The sequence below is a fragment of the Diceros bicornis genome, chromosome 19 (genome assembly GCF_020826845.1).
Source record: "Diceros bicornis minor isolate mBicDic1 chromosome 19, mDicBic1.mat.cur, whole genome shotgun sequence".
Classification (NCBI taxonomy): Eukaryota; Metazoa; Chordata; class Mammalia; order Perissodactyla; family Rhinocerotidae; genus Diceros; species Diceros bicornis.
In genome coordinates, this window is record NC_080758.1 from 37081693 (window position 1) to 37105519 (window position 23827).

General features: G+C 40.2%; 1 protein-coding gene across 7 annotated transcripts in view; it reads left to right on the top strand.

Moving 5' to 3' along the window:
* PLCB4 (phospholipase C beta 4) overlaps positions 1-2546 on the top strand; it is a 396094-nt gene extending 393548 nt beyond the window's left edge. For all 7 annotated transcript variants that reach the window (XM_058563196.1, XM_058563198.1, XM_058563200.1 and 4 more), the window contains one exon: positions 967-2546. In XM_058563196.1, the coding sequence (XP_058419179.1) occupies positions 967-1035 (69 nt within the window). In that variant the 3' untranslated portion in view covers positions 1036-2546. The remainder of the gene's footprint in view (positions 1-966) is intronic.
* Positions 2547-23827: the final 21281 nt, after the last annotated feature.

Genomic DNA, 23827 nt, shown 5'->3' on the forward strand with positions numbered 1-23827 from the left:
AACTTCAGAGCACTCAGAGTCCTCCTCTGAGTTATATCTTTATATATCCATGTTTCTATTCTTAAATGTCCTTTATTTCAAAGTGATGTCACTAAAAGAGAGAAGGGGTGCTTTATTGTTCCCCCAAAAGATACATGCGTTGATTGAGCAAAAGCATTCAGTTGGAAAGTAAAAGTTGAAATGAACCAATTGATTTTCCCTCTATTATTAAGCAATTATTTGTCACCAGAACCTGCTCCGCATCTGACTCCTTTCTACTTCCCAAACCAGCGGGTTGTCTTCATGACAGTCTTAATTCAGGAGTTTGAATTCACCATGGCTTCCTTCCTGGGGTAGCCTGTAAAAAATAAATTACCCCAGAGAAGTGAGAGCGTGTGGGGATAGTTTTTGGACAGTAGGATACCAGTAACCATATACGTTCCTATAATGTTCTATTTGCAGGATACTCCAGCCAAACCAATGTGGTATACTCCCACCTGAACTTCCCCATCAGTTAAAGTCTGAGAGAATTACTTTTAATTAAATTTTAGGCTATTTGGAGAATAAATTGTGCATAAGCAACACTTATTCTAAAAGTGATAGAATTATCTACACATAGTCAAGGCAACGTGTCAGTCTGTAGGAACTAAATCAAACATTTTGATGTGACATAGTGTAAGCTCAGCCTCTTTTCAAATGGATGTCCAGATACTTTGTAGACTAGTCCTTCTCCAACTTCAGTGTGCGTAAAAATTTCCTGGGGATCTTGTTAAAATGCAGATTCTGACTCAGTAGGTCTGGGGTGGGGTCCAAGATTCTGCATTTCTTACAAGGTCCCAGGTGATGCTGATGTTGCTGGTCCATGGACCACTTTGAGTAGCAAGGACATAGTGACAGCATCAGATTTATGGGAGAAGAGAGGTCAGGGATGCTACATGCCTTCAGGAAAGGATTTCAACATGTAAGTCCATGTTTCTGATGTTACAGGCGAAGGAGATGCAGCAGATGGTGAAATTGGAAGCCGAGATGGACCGCAGACCAGCAACAGTAGTGTGACACTCCAAAACGCAAACTGACTCAGCAAAACCACACAGCATCAAAAGATCACTCCCCAACTTCTGAACACAAATTCCACGGAAGAAAGCCGTGTTTGTTTTCTGTTTCCTTTATGTGTAGACAAGATGTTACCTGAAACCACAGAGATTTACATACTTCTCTTTAACATCTTGAATCTTGAATTTGCTTGACCAACCAAAAGTAGCTAGAAAGCCACGAAAATGACTGTTCCAGTAAGGCAGAGTTTAACCACTGATAATACAACTTAAACATGTTTGCTACAAAGTACCATCACAAGTCAATGAGCTTGGTGTTCACAACTCTGCTTTGTGATGCATTAGGACATGTTTGAGCTGCAGCAAAAATAGTGCATTAGCAATTTAATAGCAAGTGCATGCACTAGAAAAAAACTAACTCTGTCTACAAATTCAGCAGCAGAAGTGGTGATCTGCTAGACAAATAATTTTGCAGAATTTTTCTACAGCTAAGTGACCTCATCAGTAAGTGCCATGTCTCTACCATGCCATAGGGAGCTAATTTCCTGTAAAAGTTGTGGAAATTATTAGAACAATAGAAAAATAGAACAGTGTACCTGTGCCAAAATTCATCAGTGCTCGAAGGAGAACTCGGTTAGGCACGTTACACCTGACTTTGCTTTATAGGAATTGCTTCTGCTGATTCCAGATACTACAATTCACTATTACACCATAAAGATCGTGAAGTGGTTATTGGCAAACGTTTGTAAATGTGACCGTGTATAAAGTATTTATACTCCTAATTCACACTGTTACAGAGCAAAATCATCTAAGTATTGCCACACGACAAGACTAGTAAACAGGAATCCTAGAACTATGTTTGCATGATACACAAGCACCAATTAAGACCAATCCGTACAGGCACAGTTAACCTAACGCCAAATAAATACTGGTTAAATAAATGTATGGCACAGAATATAATTTGACTATCAAGACTTTTCACATAATGAAAAAGTCTATAATATGTGTATATGAATTATGTGGGCATTCTTGATACTTCAAGTTCTAGTTTCAAAAAAATACATAACTAATTTAATTTTACACGAAAATATTTATGCAGATTTTCAGAATTTCATATCAGGAAATAACCTTTTTATGTCTGTTAAATATCAAAACAATTTGCTACAGTGTTCATCTGCATGATCTTTCAGCCTGCTGTAGTCGTGTTGCAGCCAGTGCATGAGAAGTATTCCGCTGGGAATGGAGCCATGCCGCCAAAGCCAAGGGTAGCGCATGGAAGCCTGGTAGTCTAGAACTGATCAGATTACTGATTTTAGGGCACACAACACCAACTGAATTGTTGTATATGCTTGTACAAACTGATTCTGTGTGTTCCTCTGAACAAAGCAGAGAAAATTATGTTACCATCAATATTGAAATTAAACTTCCAACTTCTCTAATAAAAAATTAAAACACATTGAACACCTGTCAGAGTATTTGCTCCCAAGGATGCTTTCCAGTAAACTTTTTGCCTTTTCCACAAATGATCTCTTCATTATTTTCAGAGGGGGCTTATTCATGCCCCAACACATTTTTCCCCCAAGTGACACAAAATAGGCTGATACCAGTTTACTCCCAGATGGAAGGTACTGTTTTTCTCATATTTACAGTTCGAACTGGCTTCTGTGACGTTTCTCTGGTTCCAAATTTCCTTGGAATGTAAGACAGTGGGGTTAGAGTACATATCTTTCAGCACTAACATCCTATGAAAAATTATGACTATTAAAATAGTGCCTCATTTGGATTGCCAATTTTCAAAGATTGCAAATGGCTCCTCCTCATCAAAGCGCACAGCCTCTTCCAAGGGCTAAGGTCACCATTCTGCAGCACTTGACTGGATCCATTACTTGCCTCCTCTTTCCTCTGCTTCTGAGAGGTACTCTTAGTTTTCCCATTTTTCTTTTTATTTTAAATGGTTTCTTTTTTTTTTTTTTTTGAGGAAGATTGGCCCTGAGCTAACATCTGTTGCCAATCTTCCTCCTTTTTTCTTCCCAAAGCCCCAGTAGATAGTTGTATGTCATAGTTGTACATCCTTCTACTTGCTTAACGTGGGCCGCTGCCTCAGCATGGCTTGATGAGTGGTGTGTAGGTCCACACCCAGGATCCAAACGGGCGAACCCCGGGCCGGCCAAGTGGAGCACGCGAACTTAACTGCTACCCCACCAGGCCAGCCCAAGTTTTCCCATTTTTCTGATCAGTTCTTCACTGGCTTTTCATCCTCCTACACCACCATAAATATTTCTATTTTCCAGTGTTATAACCAGAGCCAGTTTTTTCTTTCACCCAGATTACTTTCGGTATGTGAGACATCTTACCCCTCAAAAGATTCTGTTGTAGTAGGATTCAAATGTACAACAAAAAGATGTTTATTTTCAATTGTAAGTTCATATTGCACTCAAATCCTGCATTCTCACTTATGAAAGGAAAAAATATGCCAATTAAAGTAACTCAGTCTATTCCAGCTTAAAAAACCCTTTATTTCAGGCATAGTCAATTACTTTAAAGTCAAATCTCCTATTAGAGTTCCCTCCCCATTCAGGAGATCTCCCTGCTTCTTTCCCCAGATGGCATCTTGGTGTGAAGGGCAGTGCCCGTGTCCTCCTGGCACTGGGGAGGAGCATCTGGTCTCCCCACTACTGCACAGTCCTAATCGCCCTGTGCTGCAACTATGCAAAGTGGGCCCTTTTATCCCAGTGTCTCAGGGTCTCTGCTCAGCCTAGTCTTCACCCCTAGATCAGTTTATTCCCACATTCTTCTGGGATATGCGAGAACCTCTGGATCTTTGTGGGCTGTGGGGGAACCAGAGGTGCTAGCTCAGGGCCAGTATTTAAATACCACCTTTGCCCTTTTGTCAGCTACTAGCACCATGTTGTTCTAATGCCATGAAGGTTTCTCCAGGAGGCTTGCAATTTTCTAGAACTATGCCCCAAGAAGCAAGAAGCAAGCCTGCTTTATCCTGGGCCCCAAGCCTATCTGGGTTTCTACGACACCTTGCTTCTCCTGCCCCCCAGGACTTTCTGTTCCATTCTAGGAATCAGGGCACTGAATCTCAAGTTTTACCTTTCTCCCTCTTATCAGTCCAGAAAGGATATTCAACTGCCCATTTGTGACGGGTTGGAATGCCCATACAGGACTCTGCTGCTCCTTCCCTAAGTAGATTGTTCATCCTCTTTTGGAGGGAAAAAAAGCTTCCTGGAAAATAAGCCAGATTGCCAAGAAAGGGAAATCCATTGGGAAGTAAAATCAAATCTAAAACACTATTGATTATAAATCAATAAATAAAAAATACCATTGATTATAAGTCAATAAATAAAATAATGCACCATTATTTTATATACCATAAAGAATGAAAACATGCTGCCAATTAAACTCATCCATCCAGTGAATCCAGACACTCCATCCAGTGATTGTAAGACATTTCAATTTCAGAGATGTTAAAATGTGAAAAATGTATGCATCTTGGAATCCATGAAATATATAGTATTTCAAAAATAGTATACAAGTTACTCAAATCCCAAGCCTTATGGGAGAGTGTTAGTTTTAAAGACAAGGCACAAGAGAAACATTATATCAGAAAACCTACCTCAGAGACACTTCTGCAATTGGGTTTGAAATTTAGCAATGAGCTTCCCTGAAAGCAATTCAAAAAGTGAAAGAAATTTTTCACCATCTCTTCAGAGAAGCTTCTCTGTATGTGTTTTCCATTAGCTGTTTCATTCAATCACGGGCCTTCAATTTCTACTTCTCTTTATATAATTCTCAAATCTGTAACTTTAGCCTTGACTTTTCTGCCCCGAAGCGCTGGTTCTTCCTCTCAAATTTTTCGAGCTAAACAAGTGGCCCACATGCACATTGTATGTAATTAATCAAAATAGAGACTTTTCTTCCATCTGTCCTCACTTGTTTGCTTTAATCCATAATGGGTACTAAACGCTGGGGCCATCTTGTTCTGCTCCATCTCATTTGCTCCCACATCCAATCTATTGATAAAACCTATGAATTCTACCCTAAATCTTGGAAGTTCCTCTCACTTGTCTTACAACTTCTCTCATTCCTCAACACCTAGAATTTTTAGTAACTTCCTCTTGAATTTCTTTGCCCTTCAAATCCCTCTACACACAGATGGATCTGCCCAACAAACAACTCGGATCATATTGCTATTCTGCTTGTATATGCTGAATTCCCATCCACTACCTAAAGAATAAAGTTGAAATTACTGATATCAGCATTCGGTTCCTGGCCCCGAGCTGCCTACTCATCTAACCAATCTGAATTTATCACTATTCTCTGTTCACACACATCTAACACACATCTTTTCTAGCCACATCACATAATGTTCTATCCTTAAAAAGCAACCTCCAGAAATGCTACCTTCCAAAGCTCCCTCATTCCACCAAGCAAGAAATAATCGGCCCTCTGAATTTATCCATTTGTACTTTAAGAGCTACTTGAGCATATGACTTTTCCACTAGCCCAGACTAATTTCTTTTCAGTCTGTGTTCATTTGCTTTGTAAAGAACAGGGAGTCAATAACTATCAAATGATTATTTAAATTATTTTCTGTGAGGTAGAATGAAGGATTGGTAAGGGACTGTGTGGCCTCTTGGAGGCAATGTCTTTGAAAACCTGAATGAAAGGCTAAAATAAGCTCTGTTGTGATTTGACTTCTTAATGTCAAGAAAAACAGTTTTCTTCAATTCTTATTGTTAGCATCCTTTCAAAACAGTATGACTATCACAGTGGACCAACAGGCACTTAACAGTGTGGATCCATCAACGTTAAGTGTAACTGTGGAGAGTGAAGAGGGAATGTCCTGTACCATTTCAGTGTTGAAGGTGTCTTAGGGCAATGGGTCATTCCAAGCCCTCACTAGCTTTTCCTTCATCATCACTGGTGTAAATCCAGCAGAAGACCACACTTGACTTTTCCTTGATGCTTGGCATTTAACAGAATCCCAAGCACAAACTTTAGTGATTACATCTTGAATGTCATAATAAATCCTGGGTAGTGCCTCTGGGATGAATTTTTATGAACCATCTTCTTTAAAAATATTTCATGAAAAGTGTTCTGCTCCATAGGTTAGAAAAATGAAAAAACATTAGGGGAGGGAGCGGGGAGATGGTTAAAAATAGCATCATTGCTTTTACATTAAAAGAAAAAATAGGTGGCTGTGCTTATCTCAATAAATGATACAATGCCTCTTTCTCTCTTCTCGAATTACTTTCTTGGAAATTTGGGGCAAGGAACAGTCCCTGAACAGCTTCATCCTGGAAATTTTTGAGACCCCCTGAAAGTCTCCACCAAGATAAAGTTTGGAAAAATTTTCCAAAGGAGGCCAATTTAATATTTTATACCTAGTCACACCATGACCCAATAGCTTTAGGTGAATCAGAATGTACCAAAAACAAGGGAAAAAAGAATTTGACCCTTGGTTGTTTCTGAACATTGATATCATAAAATTTGAATGGAGAAATGTTATACTGGTCCATCAAAACACTTACTGTTTACCCCTTTCAAGCAATGTATATATCTAATTTTCTCAAAATTTACACACAGCTTTTTACACTCTATCTTTTGCTTTTCCTTAGAAAAAACTTGGTATTTATGTTAGGGTGTGATGTTCATAACACAGCATGTTGACCTCTACAGGCTGTAACACTATATTATGAATTCATTTACACTACCTTGACTACCACACAAATGGTTATATTGGACACATATTCAGCATCAAACTAACTTTATTTATTCAGTGGTCAAATATTTATTAGGAGCCCACTATTGTCCTCTGCACTTTCAACTAGTTTTTACTAGTAACATACTATTTTTAAAAAGTATCTGTAATTATAGTCTTAGGCCATGCCAGTCTGGTGGATGGGTTGCATTAATAGCCCCAATTTTCATACCTTCATGTATCTGTGTCCTTTGGTAGCACCCTCCGGTACTGACTCTGAGGTTGGCCATGTAATTTGCTTTGGCCAATGGGATAGCAACAAACTTGACACAAGCAGAGGCACATTTTTGTTTTTTCCCTTGGATCTCTGCTACTGCTGTGAGAACAAGTGCAGGCTGTCCTGCTGGTGGGTGGGGGAGACATCTGGAGAGTTGAGTCCTCTCATCCATCCACCTGCTGACAACTGATGCATGAGCATGTGTCTAAGACCAGCCAAGCCATTCCCAGACCAGAGGAACTACCCAGGCAACCTAGAAACTCATGAGAAACAGTAAATGGATGTTATTTTAAGTCACTTAAGTTTTAGGATGGTTTGTTATGTGGCAATAGCTAACTGATACAGCCAAGCCTTGGGAATATGAAGATGATAAAAGCCTCATCTCAGAGCTCCAGAGATTGCCCTTGGGAAAAAAAAAAGCCACTAGAATTACTATGTGAGTGGGACACAGTTTTCTCTTCCACTGAATGATCCCAAACTACTAAGCCACCACGTTTGGTGTCTCTTACATCTCATTGTGTCCAGGCCTATTTTCTTTTGTTACCTTCTGAGGGTCTGTTGTTCACTTTCTCTAACATGGACTGCTGGCGCTTTCAACTTTCTCATTTGACATACACCTCTTTCTTCTTCTTTTATTTCCCCCTTCCATTTTTTTCTTTTTTTTTTAAACCTTCTCATTCCTTCCTTTCAGCTCCTAAAATTACATCATGTGACAGCCTTGGTTGCTAATATTCATTAGTTGTTTTTGAATTTGTTTGTTTGTTTGAGTTGTGGGTCCTAGACTAGAGTTGCAAGAAAAATGGAAGACATTCAGGTAAATGGGGATTTACTTTACCACATCACTTTGTCCAATCACATAAAATAGGAAACAGGTATTTTTAATTTAGTAGTCTAGCAATGGAAATATATAGTATAGGGAAGCTACATTGATTTTAAAGCAACACTTTAAAAGAGAAGAATATAAAGTGATATGTTATATATTAATAGTAGAAATTGTTAAATAATTTATGCTAAATAATATATGCTGAAATGAAATTCAACCGTCAAAATATTTTTTATGGCTTTATAGGCTATTAAGCGGACATCTTCCTGCTCATCTTATGATCCAACAATTCCACTCAAAGAGAAATGAGTGCATATATTCACCAAAAAAATATGTTCTCCATTCATAATAGTAAAAAACTAGAAATAATTCAAATGTGCACCAATAGGAGAATGGATCAATAAAATATGGTATAGCCACACAATGGAACACACAAAAGTGCTTACTTATGGCTCCATATACAGGAAAATCAAGAAAAGATAAGGCTAATCTTGAAGGAGAAGGTCAGAATAGTGGTCCCTCGTGAGAAACTTCTGGAATGAGGGGAATGGTTTCTAGAACTAGTTCTCAAAGTGTGCACCAAGGATCTCTTTGTGGACCAACGTGTCCCCAAGACCCTTTCAGAGAGTCTGCTAGGTCCTATTGTCTCAAGTCCATCTCTGTGGGAAGCCAAGTTTTCTTCATATACTTCCATGAAAATGACATATCACAACAGACTGAAGAAAAGGATCTCAGATGACTTCTATGAAGCCAGACATTAGAGAGATTTACAACAATGTAAATGAATGTCACTCTTCTCACCAATTTTTAGAAAATATAGTTATTTTTTTTAAAGTATGCTATTTTAATAATACATTAGTTACATTAACATACGATGGGTTTATTACAGTTGTTTGTTTTTTTTTTTTTGGTGAGGAGGATCAGCCCTGTGCTAACATCTGCCAATCTTCTCTTTTTTTTGCTGAGGAAGACTGGCTAACATTCATGCCCATCTTCCTCCACTTTATATGGGACGCTGCCACAGGATGGCTTGACAAGCGGTGCGTCGGTGTGCTCCCGGGATCCGAACCAGCGAACCTCGGGCCACTGCAGCAGAGCGCGCACCTAACCACTTGCACCACCGGGCCGGCCCACAGTTGTTTTTATTGAATTGATAAATTGAATTTTCTCTGTTTCCATTTCTAACATAGTAATATTGACACATAATTCACATAAGCAAAAATTCTTTGAGTTTCTTAAAAATTTAAGAGTGTAAAGGGGTCCTAAGACAAAAGATTTTGAGAAGTGCTGGTCTATAACTTGAGCTGGGTGGTGGTTACATGAGTGTTTCCGTAAGTGAACATTGATGGAGCTATACACTTAAGATTTGTGTACTTTATTGCATGTATGTATCTCAATTAAAACTATGTTTTTAAAAATATATAGGAAAATAGGTATATGCTCATGATATAAAGCAAATTGGGAAAAAATTAAAATATAACAGAATGCAAAAGCACATCTACATTTGAAGATCAGAAGGAATTATGCCAAAATAATAAAGCTTACCTCTGGAGCCTGTTGCTAAGTGGGAACTAGCTAAGAGGCATAATTATCTAGAAGAGCTTTGAGTATAAAATTAAATCAGCAGGCTTTTCTCCTCCGTGGAGAGGCTACTCCACACCTCCCATTGAAAGAAAGAGCAGGAAAGCCTATGCTGAAGGAGGGGAAGCAGAGTTTGATGCAGAATATGTTCTCTTATTCCTCCCTTCCAGCTTTTTTCAAGACAACTCTCCAAGTTACCAGCAGAAGATGATTTGAACAAATACAAGAGTAACTCAGAGAGAGACTCTGACAAGGGATATGAAATGACACACCCAGAGAAAAGAGTAGGAAAATCCACTTAGAAAAAGGCAGCTGTTGGACTGAAATGAAATTGGAAGATAAATATATTGGACAAAAGTAATTCCAAGGGATTCTGCAGTCAAGTCAAGTGACAGTGTAAAGCGAAGTGGAAACGGGTAAAACTGCAATCAGCTAAGAGACATAACTTTCTACTTGTCCTGATCAGTGTGGCATCACACTGACCAGGGCTTAAATCCTAACGCTAGTATTTACTATGGGCAGACTTCAGGCATGCTACTTAACTGCTCTGAATTTGAGCCTCCAGTTGGTAGAATGGGCTGGGCGTAACGCCACCCACCTCATGGGGCTGCTGTGGGAATTAAATGGAATTTTGAATGCAAAGCGCATATAGTTCTAGGCATATCCTAAGTGTTCGATGAGTGGTATCTTTAAAGATCATTCATGGCTGTGTTTATTACCAATTTCACCGCGAACTCCACAGTAATAATCAATAGAACCCCTTTTAGGAATATTGAAATCCTATGACTTCATTATTTTTGCATGATGTATGAAGACATGATTTTAAATTTTTGAAAAAAATGTATTATGTCAATATATTCTTAATGATTGATTAAAAAGTTCATTTCAATAAGATGTTTAATAATATTCACTAGATTCTTCAGAGAGAAAATTGCAACTTTTTTCACTATACCAAGCTTTAAAGGAAGATACCACATTTTACTTATCCATTTATCAGTTGATGGATATTTGGCTTGTTTCCAGTTTGGGGCTATTGTGAATAATGCTGCTGTGAACATTCATGTACAAGTTTTTGTGTGAACATATGTTTTCATGTCTCTTGGGTATATACCTAGAAGTGGAATTGCTGGTTCATATGGTAACTATATGTTTAACTTTTGAGGAACTGTGAGACTGTTTCCTCAAGGGGGCTGCATCATTTTACATTCCCACCAGCAGTGTAGGAGGGTTCTGATTTCTCCCCGTCTTTATTAATACTTGTTATTATCTGTCTTTTTGCTCATAGCCATCCTAGTATGTGTGTGGTAGTATCTCATTGTGGTTTTGATTTGCATTTCTCTGATGATTAATATCAAGCGTCTTTTCATGTGGTTATTGGACATTTGTATATCTCTTTTTGGAGAAATGTTTATTCAGAGCCTTTGCCCATTTTTAGATTGGCTTGTCTTTTTATTATTGAGTTGTAGGAATTCTTTATACATTTTAAATACTAGTCCTTTATCAGATATATGACTTGCAAAAATTTTCTTCCATTCTGTGAGTTTTCTTTTCTCTTTCCTGATGGTGTCTTTCGAAGCACAAAAGGTTTTAATTTTGATGAAGTCCAATTTCTCTATTTTTTTCTTTTGTTCCTTATGCTTTTGGTGTCATATCTAAGAATCCATTGCTTAATCCAAGGTCACTAAAGTTTATGCCTGTTTTCTTCCAAGAGTTTCATAGTTGTAGCTCTTACCTTTAGCTCCTTGATGCATTTTGAATTCATTTTTTTTTCTTCCCAAAGCCCCAGTACATAGTTGTATATCATAGTTGTAGAGTTGTAGTTCTTCTATATGGGACGCATCCTCAGCACGGCTTGATGAGCGGTGAGTAGGTCCTCTCCCAGGATCCGAACCCTGGGCCGCCGAAGCGGAACGCACAAACTTAATGGCTATGCCACTGGGCCGGCCCCTGAGTTTATTTTTGTATATGATGTGAGATAAAGGTCTAACTCCATTCTTTGTATGTGGATATCTAGCTGTCCTGGCATCATTTGTTGAAAAGACTATTCTTTCCCCGTTAAATTGTCTTGGCACTCGTGTTGAGTATCAATTGATCGTAATTGTGAACTTTTAAAACTCCCATCATGCCCACTGACATTGTTCAAGATATGGTTGACTTTCACCCAGCCAAATCCAATGGTCAATTCTACATGCTCGTCTGAACCACTCAGCAGTGTCTGACACAGTCAACCATCACCTCATTCTTAAAATACTGTCCTCTCTTTGTTTTTATGACCACACGCTATACAGAGGCACAAACTTCCCATGCTCCAGTCCCACCTTCTCCAAGGAAACTCCTCTTCTTTCTTCCATGCGGAGAAGGTGGACCTCAGGAGTCTCCTGTCCATGAAGCTCCCATCCCACCACACTCTCCTTCATTCTGCCCTTCTCAGAATGGGATGCAGAACTTATGATTCACGCCACATTGGTTAGCAATTAGTTCTAGACTGTCTTTTATCTTTTACTCTAACTTGTACATGCTTTAATCTCATCACCCCATTTAGACAGCAAGCTGACCTTGTATTAGTCTTCTATTGCTATGTGACAAATTACCATAAACTTATTGCAAATCGATTTATTATCTCACAGTTCAGCAGATCAGAAGTCCAGGCACAGCACTTAGATTCTCTGCTCACGGTCTCACCAGGCTGAAACCAAGTGTCACTTGGGCTGCATTCTTATCAGAGGCTCAGGACATTCGTCTATGTTCAAGTGGTTGTTTGCAGAATTCAGTACCTGCAGCTGTAGAGCTGAGGTCCCCACTTCCTTGCTGGCTGTTTGTCAGGCGTAGTTTTCAGCTCCTAGAAGTTGTCTACAGTTCCTTGCCACATGGCCCTATCTATAGACCCTCTTCACAACATGGCAGCTTATTTTTTCAAGGCCAGCAGCAGAATCTCTCTGTTGTATCTGTCTTCTTTCAAGTAGGGCCCTTTCCCCTTAGGGGCTCACTTGATTAGATCAGGCTTGCCCAGGATAATCTCCATTTTGATTAGTTCAGAGTCAACTAGTTTGGTACCTTAATCACAACTGCAAAATTCCTTTAACTTTGTAATGTAATATAACCTAATCAAGGAAGTGAAATTCATCATATTCAGTCCTGCCTACACTCAGAGGAAGGGATTACACAGGGTATCTACACAAGGGGCAGGAAAATTAGAGGTCATCTTAGATTTCTACCTAACCACACATACACACATACCTCCTAGCACAGGCCCCAAAGGGTAAAGTTAAATCTTTCATGTTTATAGCATTTAACAGCCTCTCTCATTTAATCCCCATGTTACAGGCAAGTCAAGAACATTATCAGCATTGTACAGATGGAGAAATTGTTGCGTCCAAGGTCACAAAGCTACACAGTGGGAGATTAAAGAATTTATTCTCCAGTCTCCAAAATTTCTCTTCTTTATAGAACCACCACCCCATGACAGAGACCATCATATCTTATATCTAAAAACCATGATAACAATACCACATGACATTTTACAATTACAATTAACAAAGCATTGCCACAAATACAATATCATTTAATTGTTGTGGCAACCTATTAGTGCCGGTTTTATCATGTCTTCTTCAAATGAGAAAATGATTGAATGAGTCCCACAGCACAGCGCATAACACAGTAAAGAACAAATAATAAGTCCCTTGCTTTTGGTGCTATTATAAATCAATTTACGTATACCACCACAGGAGGTGCTATGGGGAAAATGCAAAGGGATATTATCCCTGTCCTAGAAGGATTTATTTGTTGATAAAAACCTCAGAACTTAATAAATCCAATGCAATTCTAACATTAATTAGATTTTATTTAAATAATACCAATCAAAAAGGAGTTCAGCGGCATAATAAAATCTAAACAGGACTTTGCTTTTGAAAGTCTAGCTTGGGGGTCAACAAACTATGCCCTATTGGCCAAATCTGGTCTGCTACCTATTTTTATATGGCCCATGAGCCAAGAATATTTACATTTCTAAGTGGTTGGAAAAAAATTTAAAGAAAACTATTCTTTGACTCATAAAAATTATATGAAATGCAAATTTCAGTGTCCGTAAATAAAGTTATATTGGAACGTAGACACACTCATCCATTTATGTATGACCTATGCTTGCTTTCATGTTGCAATAGCAGGGTTAGGCAGTTGTGACAGAGACTGTATGGTTCAAAGTCTAAAATATTTGCTATCTTGCCCTTTCCAGAGAGAGTTTGGTGGCCCTTAATCTAGCTCATTTAAGCTGAGTAAACAAGAGAGAGGAGATGGAGGTATCCCAAGACTTGAAGAGCCAAGTGGTGAGCACCCAGCTCTCCAGCTTTTGGAGAGAAGAAGCCATAAAGGGCCATCAAAGACACAGGCTTTCTGAAACCCAGCGTCTGGGCAATGGCAGAACTTCAGATGAGAAGACCACTTGACTGCTCTACAAGCCTTTATAGAAGAAAGGGAGTTGCCTTAGACACAGAGCCCAGTCCGTGCTCCATGGGACAAGGATCAATGGCAGCAGTGACCTCTGGGACTGAGAGCTGGGAGGCAGGAAGCATGAACAAGACTGCAGAGGGGCCCCCAGGGGTAAGAGTGAGGCACCAAGAATGTCTGCTGACCTGGGCTTCCACTCAGCCTTGGAGAGTTAGTGGAGAGGAGAGAGGAGTAGACTTATTTAGTTGGGAGAGGAGATTCAGAGTAGAATTATTTTGATTTAAAGAAATAAAAAAATGGTACTTCCAGGTACAGAGCATGCCGAATGCCCATGTGTGTGTCTTGTCTTCCCTATTAGACAGCAAACTCCTCAATGACATGCAAAAAGATGAGTCTTACCATTTGCTTAATGGATTAGCCAATCGGGAAAAAATACTAAGAGGTTTTTGCTTTCTCTTTTCACCCTCATTGCTTATCCTCTGGTATGGAGGCTACTGGTTAGAAATGTAAACAACAACAACAATGAAAGTCATGAACAATCCATAATAAGTTACTTTTGAATGGTCACAGTTGGTCACCAAAACCAGTGAGAGCTAATCAGCTCTGGATCTTTATTTCCCATCTTGAATATTTTAACAAATAGAACAGAAAACATGACATACACAGATGCAATAGAACAGATAACGTGACATACACAGATGACATACAACAAAACCTCTAGAGACATGACTGGGTAGAGGGTTTTTTTTTTTTTTTTTTTTTTTTTTGCTTTTGTTTTATGACTTTAAAAAAATGCAAAAAATGGTTGTGTTTCCAGTTGAAATGGAATCCACCCAGCCTTTCAGATTTCAAAGAGTTTATAATGAAGAAAACAGCCCATAAGTGGGTCATGAACAATCTTGCCCATTAATCATCCCAGGTCCACTGCGTGTGCATGCCAGGTGCCAAGAAAGCCACGAGACTCTGTCTCAAGGACAAGGAGTTTTTCTAAATTTACTTCTCAGAGTGAAAGTCTAATACTTGGGTTCACTAATATTTTGCATTTGTATGAGAACGTGGACCCTCCATTAAGGGGCAGGGGAAAGCAACGCAGCCTTTAAGTAGCAAAAAGGATCTTTAGTAATCAGACTCACAAGTTTATATGTCCATTAATTCCTCCTCAGTAATCTCCCCTTGAAGCTGCCATTGGATATATAACAGGCATTTCAAACTTAAGTTATTCAAAACAGATTTCCTAGGTTGTTTTTACCTGCCCTTCCACATTTCAGTTATTAATGGTGTTACCATCTTCCTAGCTTCAAGTTAAAATTCTAAGAAGAATCTTTTGATTAATTTATTTCTCTCATCCGCTTGGTCTAATCCATAAGTATTATTGGCTCATCTTCCAAAATATTTCTGGGACAGAACCACTTCTAAACAATCCTGGGATCACCAGCCTGGTTGTAGCCACCATCATCTCTCACTACAGTGACTACTGTAACAGCCTCCTGGTTTCATATCCATCCATTCTTGAGCCCCTACAACCCTTTCTCCACACAGCAGCAGAGTGACTCTCTTGAAGTATAAATCGGATCGTGCAACTCATCTGCTTAAAACCCTCTAATGCTTCCCTCTGCACTAAAAATAAAAGCCAAATTCCTTTCCTGAGCCTGTAAACCTTTACATGACCTGGGCCTACTAGTTCAGTTATCTATTGTTGCATAACAAACCATCCCAAAACTTAACGCTTGAGGCAACAATTTATTATTTCTCATGATGTTCAGCAGAAGAACAGCTGGCCAGTCCTTCTGCTCCATTTGGTATTGGCTGGGGTCACTTGTGTGGCTGCATTGGGTGGGAACCCAGCTGAGGCTGAAATGTCCGACATGGCTTTACTCTCGTGTCTGGTGCCTCAGCAGAGATGGCTACCTGGGCGTCTCCCTCTCCACGTGGTCTCTCAGCATTTAGTGGTCAAGTGTAGGCTTCTTTTCCTGGCAAGCTGAATCTCAAGAGGAAAGCAAAGGAAGCTGCCAGTATTCTTAAAGCCTGAGCCAAAACATACAACATTTCTTCCACCACATTCTATTGGTCAAAGCAAGTCACAAATGCAGCCCAGACTCAAAGGGAGGGAAGATATACCTGCCTCTTGATTGGAGGAGTGACATAAATGTACAAGAATGGAAGGAATTTTTGGCAACCATCTTTAGAAATAATCCTCCACACCTACCTACCTCTCTAATCTAATCTCATACCACCTTACCCAAGCCACAATGGGCATCTTTGTCTTTCTAATAGATGCTGAGATAGAGACTGCTAGCATTCTTGCCAATATCCTTCTGCTCATCTTCTTCAGGAATAAAACTTCTGAATATCAGCTATGTTCGTGGCTTCCCGGAATAAGTACTACATTTCCCAGGCTCGCTCTCTTGAAGCAAGGTATGACCAGGTGATTACGTTCTGGGCGATGAAACATCAGGGGAAGTGTCCAGTGGAAGCTTTAGCAAATATTCCTTTAAAAACAGTAATTGTCTGTCTTTTGACCCATTTCTTCATGTACCTTTTGCTCCTTCCTAGTTAGACCATGAGGGGTCATTGAGAATGAAGTCCTTTCCAGGTTGGAGAAGCCTGATTCTCTGAGACCACGGAACAGCCTACTATCCCTGGAGCCATGGTCTCGGGACTTTTATTTGAGAGAAGTACACTACTGTCTTGTTTAAGCCATAGTTATTTTGGATTTTCCACCTTTCACAGCCAAACTTAATTCTTACTGATGAGCATTTCCAGCAGAGGAGTCAGCAAGAGCAAAGGACGTGAGGCAGGAGAACACTCAGAATGCGAGCAGAGTGCAGGGAGTGGAGGGATTGTAGAAGAGGTAACAGTGGCCACAGCATATAGAGCCTGATAGGCCTGGCTTTCCCATATGAATGAAACAGGAAACCAATGTAGAGTTTTGAGGAGGGAGTGACATGGTCTTACCTACACCGTGGAATCACTCTTGATCCCGCGTGAATAAAAGGCCATGGGAGGGCCAGGGCCAGAAACAGGAGACTAACTAGGAGCTTTTTTATCTAGATGAGAGGTGTTGGTGGCATAGACCAAAGAGATAGCAATGAAGATGGTGAGAAGTGGTCAGATCATGTATCTGGTTTAAAGGGAGAGATGAGAGGATTTGCTAATGAATTGGATGTGCGGTATAAGGGAACAGGAGAAGTCAATGGTGGTTTCTAAGCTTTTGTCTGAGCAACTGGAGTTGCTGCTAGCTGTAAAGGAGAAGGTTGAGAAGGAGCAGGGTTTTAGGCGGGGGCAAGGAGGAAATTAGGAGTATTGTATTATCAGGCTTCTACAGAGAAACCAAACCAATAGAATGTGTATATATAGAGAGAGATTTATTTTAAGAAATTGGCTCATATGGTTATGGATGCTGGCAAGTCTGAAATCTGCAGGGTAGGCCAGCGGGCTAGAGATCCAAGGAAGAGCTGATTTTGCAGCTCAAGTCTGAAGTCAGTCTGGAAGCAGAATCCCCTTGTCCTTGAGGGACCTCAGTATTTTCTCTTAAGGCTTTCAACTGAGTGGATGAGGCCCATCTGCATTATGAAAAGTAATCTGCATTACTCAACGTCTACTGATTTAAATGTTGATCACATCTAAAAAATACTTTCACAACATCATCTAATCTGGTGTTTGACCAAATATCTGGGCACCACAGCCTAGCCAAGTTGACACATAAAATTAACTATCATGGACATGTTAACTTGGAAATGTCTTTATATATCATACCAGTGGAGATGTTGAGTAGGCAATTGATTTATTTGAGGCAAACCATTTGGGACCATCAACATATGTCTTTCGTTTAAAGAAACAAGATTGAATGACATAACCAACTGAGTGAGCGTAGGAAAAGAAGAGAAGAGGTTTGAGGACGGGGCATTCCAGCCTTAAGAGTTAAAACAGGTGGGGAGGAAGCACCAAAGAGAACTGTGAAGAAGCCAGGGATCCGTGAGAGTCACCAGGGGAGTGCAGTGTTCTGGAAGCCAATGAACAAAGTGCTTCCAGCATGAGGAAATAATCACTGTGTCAAATTCTGCTGGTAGATCAGGTAAGACCTGAGAATTTGCTGTTGGATTTGGCAACTTGGCAATCATGAATAACCTCATGTATCAGTTAGGGTTCAACCAGAGAAGCAGGACCAATAGGAGATATATACTAAGGGATTTATTGCAAGGAATTGGCTTATGCAATTGTGGGGGCTGGCTAGGCATGTCTGAGTTCCACAGGGCAGGCCATGAGGAAGGACAAGCTGGAACTCTTAGGCATGGGCTGAAGCTCGTGTCCACAGGCAGATTTTTTTCTTCAGGGAAGCCTCCACTCTGATCTTAAGGTCCTCAACTGATTGGATGAGGCCCACTAGGTTATCTCCCTTGCTTAAAATCCATCAATTATGGACTTTAATCACATCTATAAAATATCTTTATGGCAGCACCTAGATTATTGTTTGATTGAATAACCTAGCCTAACCAAGTTGACACATCAAAAGACCATCACACCCCAACAAGACCAGCTTGGATGAACTGTGGGAATAAAAGTCCAACTGAAGTGAGTTCATGAGAATAGGAGGAGAGAACATGGAGCTAGTGAATGTAGACAATTATTTCAGAGTAGTGCTATGGAGGGAAGCAGAAAAATGGAGTGTAACTAGAAGGAAATTGGGCTATGGATTAAGTGGCTGGAAGGAAACTGGACCACACGTTAAGTGGCTAAGGTAGGATGTAAGACAAGACCATTAGTAGAGAGGAACTTGAGGAAGTAGAGGCTATGGTGTTAGAAAGTCGGCTTGATGGATACTGAAACCACCGGGAATAAGCAGGAAAGACAGAGAGTGACAGCGAGTCAGTAGCTAATATAATCAGAGAATGAGACATGCCCCAGGGTTGGGATGAGGGTAACAGTGCATAGTAGTACAAGAAACGGTAGTGGAGTTACAATCTGATGATGTCAAATTCAAAGCTGGGGGAGAATGGGGTTTAGGGAGGAAGAAGAAGCAAATAGTCTGGGAAAACAGCCATGAGAAACAAAGAGGACACAACATCCAACTTCAGACCCAGTATGAGGAGTTTGGGAGGTAACAGCCCCCTCTTGAGAGGGCTGCACAGAAAGCAGTGTCCTCATATGAGATCCAGATCTGAGTTAGAGCAAGCAGGTGAGGGGAATTTTCAGGCAAGTTAAGGTCTGGGGGAATTTTGCTGATGACTGATTATGAGCTTCAGAAGATGGGAGTGGTGGGAAATGATGTCAGTAAGGGGATTTTCAGAGCTATATTATGAAGAGCTGGGAGCCTGGACCCCCGGGGGTGCCTGACATGGATGGGGATAAAGGGCACAGGGGAATAGTCTTGGTGGTTTGCAAGCAGATGGTGGTAGTGAGGCTGTGGGTGTTGGGGAGTAGGTAAGGGTAGGGGAGTCTTGCCAAGAGTACAAGCTCTTTCACTTTTACCGATGGGGATGTAAAAGCTGCAAGCAGAGGAGATGTAACCCAGCACCTAATCCCTCTGGGCCTCGGTTTCCTGAAGACATTCTCCTCTGCAGCTCCGTCCAGCTATGCCACCTTGTGATTCTAAATCAGTCTTTAAAATAGTTCCGTAATGTTTGTTTGGCATAAACATTTGATTCTCAGAACATTCACTTTTTGAAACTCCTTGGCCTCTGTCAAAATCACTTTTAACCCCTTCTTGGTCTCTTCCCATGACGACTGAAAGAATAAATATACTACATTTTGTCTACACAAGTTCCTCCAAAGAACAAGAGGGCAACCCTAGGCACAAGAAAAGGTGTTTACTTTCCCCTGGACTTATGAAGCTATATAAAAAGTGCTATACTCTATTTTATTCACATCTCAGAAAGCTGTATTCAGGAAATGAAAAGCCCCTTGCTGTTCTCTCCCCCAGCCCCAACTGTCTCCATGCCTCATGTCAGCTAATGTCATCCCTCCAAGGCTGAGCGTGCAATAGTACACGAGATGAAATGACGGATCCCCTCTCTAACCACCCAGCCTCATCCCCCTAGAGCAGCAGTTCTTAAAGTGGGGGCCCTGGACCTGCAGCATCAGGATCGCCTAGGAATCTGGTGGAAATGCAAAATTCTCTTGCTGCACCCCACACCTCCTGAATCAGACTCTCTGGGGGCGGAGTCTAACAATCTCTTCCCCCCCACCAAGGTGATTCTGATGTATGCTCAACTTTGAGAATCACAGCTTTAGATGCAACACCCATTTTGGTCACATGGAATAACCTCCAATTCTCCTAACTTTTCATACTCTTCTATACCCCTGGGCCTTGTTGCTGTTCCTTGTGCTTGGAAAACCCCCGTTACAGTGCCTGCCTCTCAAGCCCTTCTAGGCCATCTCGCCATCACCTCCCCTGGAGGGCCCCTGCCCTCCAGGCTCAGGGAGATGCACCCCTCTCAGCTTCCAAAGAAAATTTCCTGTCATCTTCTTTTTAAGCATTTATTATATTGTTTTATAACTATTTACTTGATCTCTGGTCTCCCTCGTGGAGATATGGATTTTATCCTCCCACATTCAAGGAAATTTTAAATGCTTATTATGTTTCAGGGAGTGTTTGAGACACTGGGGAAATAGAAGTTTAAAAAAAAGGTTGAAGTCTTTGTGCTACTGGCAGAGGCCAGACAATAATTAATGTAAATGAATGCATTTTATAGGACTATATGTTGTTGATTCTAAGCCACATAAACGTTTTCCCCCCATTTTTCGTGCTCTGAAGTCAGAATGAGCATTAGTCAATGGAATAACATGGTTTAATTGGCAGCACTTTTTCCTTTATTAGTAGTACATAAAATAATGATGTGTCTTACAAAAACGTGGCACCTTAGAGTTGATGAAATTCCAAAAGATTAAAAAATTGATACGTTATAAGGGGGAAAATCAAGCCGGGAAGAAGGATGAGGAGTATAGTTGTGGGAAGAGAAAGGGTATCTTTGGAAATAGGATATCCAGGGATGACCTCACTGAGAAGGTGACATTTGAAGACAGACCTGAAGGAGGTGAGTCATGGGTATGTGGAGGGGGTGGGAAGAGCATTCCAGGTAGAAGGAACAGCAGGGGCAAAGGTCTAAGGACAAGAAAATGCCTAGTGTCTTGTTGATCTATTTAGAACAGGGCTTAGAACAATGTCTGGTAAATATCCATAAATGTACAATGGACCTCAACCAGTGGTAATGTATGGATACTTGCAGAACATGATGATTATCAAGGATTTTAACTTCATGCACATATGGGCGATAGTGACTCTTGGAAATAAGAAAGCCTTGACAAAAAGCTGCAAATTCAGGAAAACTTACTTTGCATCTGTGTTGTTCCAGACCTTAAGAGAGGTGTTGAAAGATGTATAAATTTAAGACAGAGATGTATTAAATGTGATCCTTGCCCTCAAGGAGTTCTCAACTAGCAGGGAAAACAGAAAAATAACCACAATGTAATGCTATTAAGGTATAGTCAGTGGTGTGTGAAACTTGTTATTGTAGCCACTTAAGAAGGAGCAATAGCTGTGTTCATTCATACTTCTGTCAAGGTCTATTTCAAATTTCATTCTCTTGGAGAAAAGTAAAGTGCCTTTTAGCAGCACTTGGGTTGAACAATTTGGCTATGAGAAGTACACCTATTGTACTGTTTTCAGATCCTGGTCTTTATCAAGTCTCCAATGACAAGGTACGATATGAGATTGCCGCTCACACACAGGACATTCCTTTTAAATAAGTGGGATCCAAAAATGGGCTGCTACCATAAAAGTGATATGTCTTGCTACTAATGTTATTTAAAAAGTAATAATGCATCAAAAGGCTTGAATTGTAGGACAAGCTGTCCAACAAATGCAAATTGCTACTCTGGTCCAGCTCGTGAGACCTACAAACCCATAAAATGGATTTCTCCCCCTGCTCCCATCTTTTAAAAGGTAGAGGAGCTGGGCTGATTCACAGCTGCCTTTAAGTGCAGCTGAGTCAGGGAATCAAGGCCTGTGGCACTGGCCTCTCTCTCTCTCTGTCTCTCTGTCTCTCTCTCTCTCTCTCTCTCTCTCAGTTCTGATCTTCTTCTGATCTTCTTCTTGGTACTAGAAAGTCTGTTTCCTCATGGTGGAAGTTCACATTGTTACCTTCTAGCAGCTCCAGACCATACATCCTCTTAGCCAAGTCCAGTGAAGAACCAGAATACCTTTCCCACAAGCCACATACCTTTCCCTGGGAAACACCTCATCCTCCTTCATAAGGTCAGATATTGATCCCTAAATCAGGAATCAGTGGCAGATTCGACATCACCAGAATTCCGTAGACTAAGGGTTGTACATAGAGTTTCCTCCAAGGGAAACAAGGTATAGTTAAAGGAAGTAGAAGTGGGGATACAGGGGAAGAATAAGAGGAGCAAAGCAAGAGATATCCACTAAACATTCTTTCAAAGCATGAACCCGATTGATCATCACACCAGTAATGTAATGGCCCCATGCCTCATAGCTCCCAGAGGACTGACATACTCCTACCCGCTGTGTCCGTTCTTCGCTCTCCTCATACCCCCTCCCTCCCGTATACACACAAAGAAACACCAAACAAAGACAAATCTATTTGGACAGTCTGGCTTGTGTGTGTCTCCAGACAGTTTCCAAGGTAACAATGAAATTCACATCTACTTCTTTCCATTGAAGGAATTCTCTAGACATGCTCTGTCTACTACAGAAGCTGCCAGATATTTGTGGCTCTTGAGCCCTTGAAATGTGGCTATTCCAGATTAGAAATCCCAGACTGCAAAGATTTAATACAAAATACATTTACATTTAATACAAAAAGCAAAGTAGCTCATCACTTTTTGGTATTAATTAAATGCTAAAATATTAATATTTTGGATACATTAAGTTAAATAAAATATATTATTAAAATCAATTTTACCTGTTTCCTTTTTTACTTTTTAAAACGTGGCTACAAAGCTTGTAAAAACAGAGAGTAAAATGGTGGTTACCAGAGGGTAGAGGAATAGGAGAGATGTTGTTTAAGGGTATGAACTTGTAACTAGTAGATAAGTCCTGGAGATCTAATGCACAGCACAGTGATTATAGACAACAATATTGTATTATAATTATCAAACTTGCTAAGAGACTATATCTTAATTATTTCCACCACAAAAAAGAAATGATAATTGTGTGACATGATAGAGGTGCTAACTATCACTACAATGGCAATCATATTACAATATATAAGTGGATGAAATCAACATGTTGTGCACCTCAAATTCACACAGTTATATGTCAAATATATTTCAATAAAACAATAAATAAAAATAAAATGTGGCAACCAGAACATTTAAAATTACAATTGCAGTTTGCATTATATTTCTATTGGACAGTGCTGCTGTTGAGATTTCTGTGATGCTCTGAGTGGACCATTCATTTGGCACCGTGGTTCTCAAAGTATGGTCCCCTCTGACCAGAAGCATCAGGGGGCTTGTTAGATATGCAATTGCTCCCCCACTTTCCAAACCTACAGAATCAACATCTCTGGGTGGGGCCCTGCCATCTGTGTCTTAACAAGCCCTCCAGGTATTTTTATTCAGTGGCTGCTGTGGGGAGACACAGAGCTAGAAGCATCCTCCACTAGTGCTTCTAAAACGAATGGAGTAAGAATGAAATTACCGGAAGTGTCAAAATCAACCTTCACAGAGGATCAGGTTTACTGAATTGCTAAGTGATTTAAAATATTGGTTTTCATGTTGAAAGTGTTGAAAAGTAGACACGAATATGGAAGCAAAAACAAGCCATTCTGCCCTGAAAGAGGACTGCTGGGAGCAGTGGGGGGTGGGGAGGGAGTAGGAGGAGAGAGTAAGATAAATAAGTGGTCTGCCATTTTGGCTTAAAATGAGAGAGATTGAGGGACTTGGCCTTACAAGATAATATTTGTTGAATATGATTCTAAATGTTTGATTCTAAATCT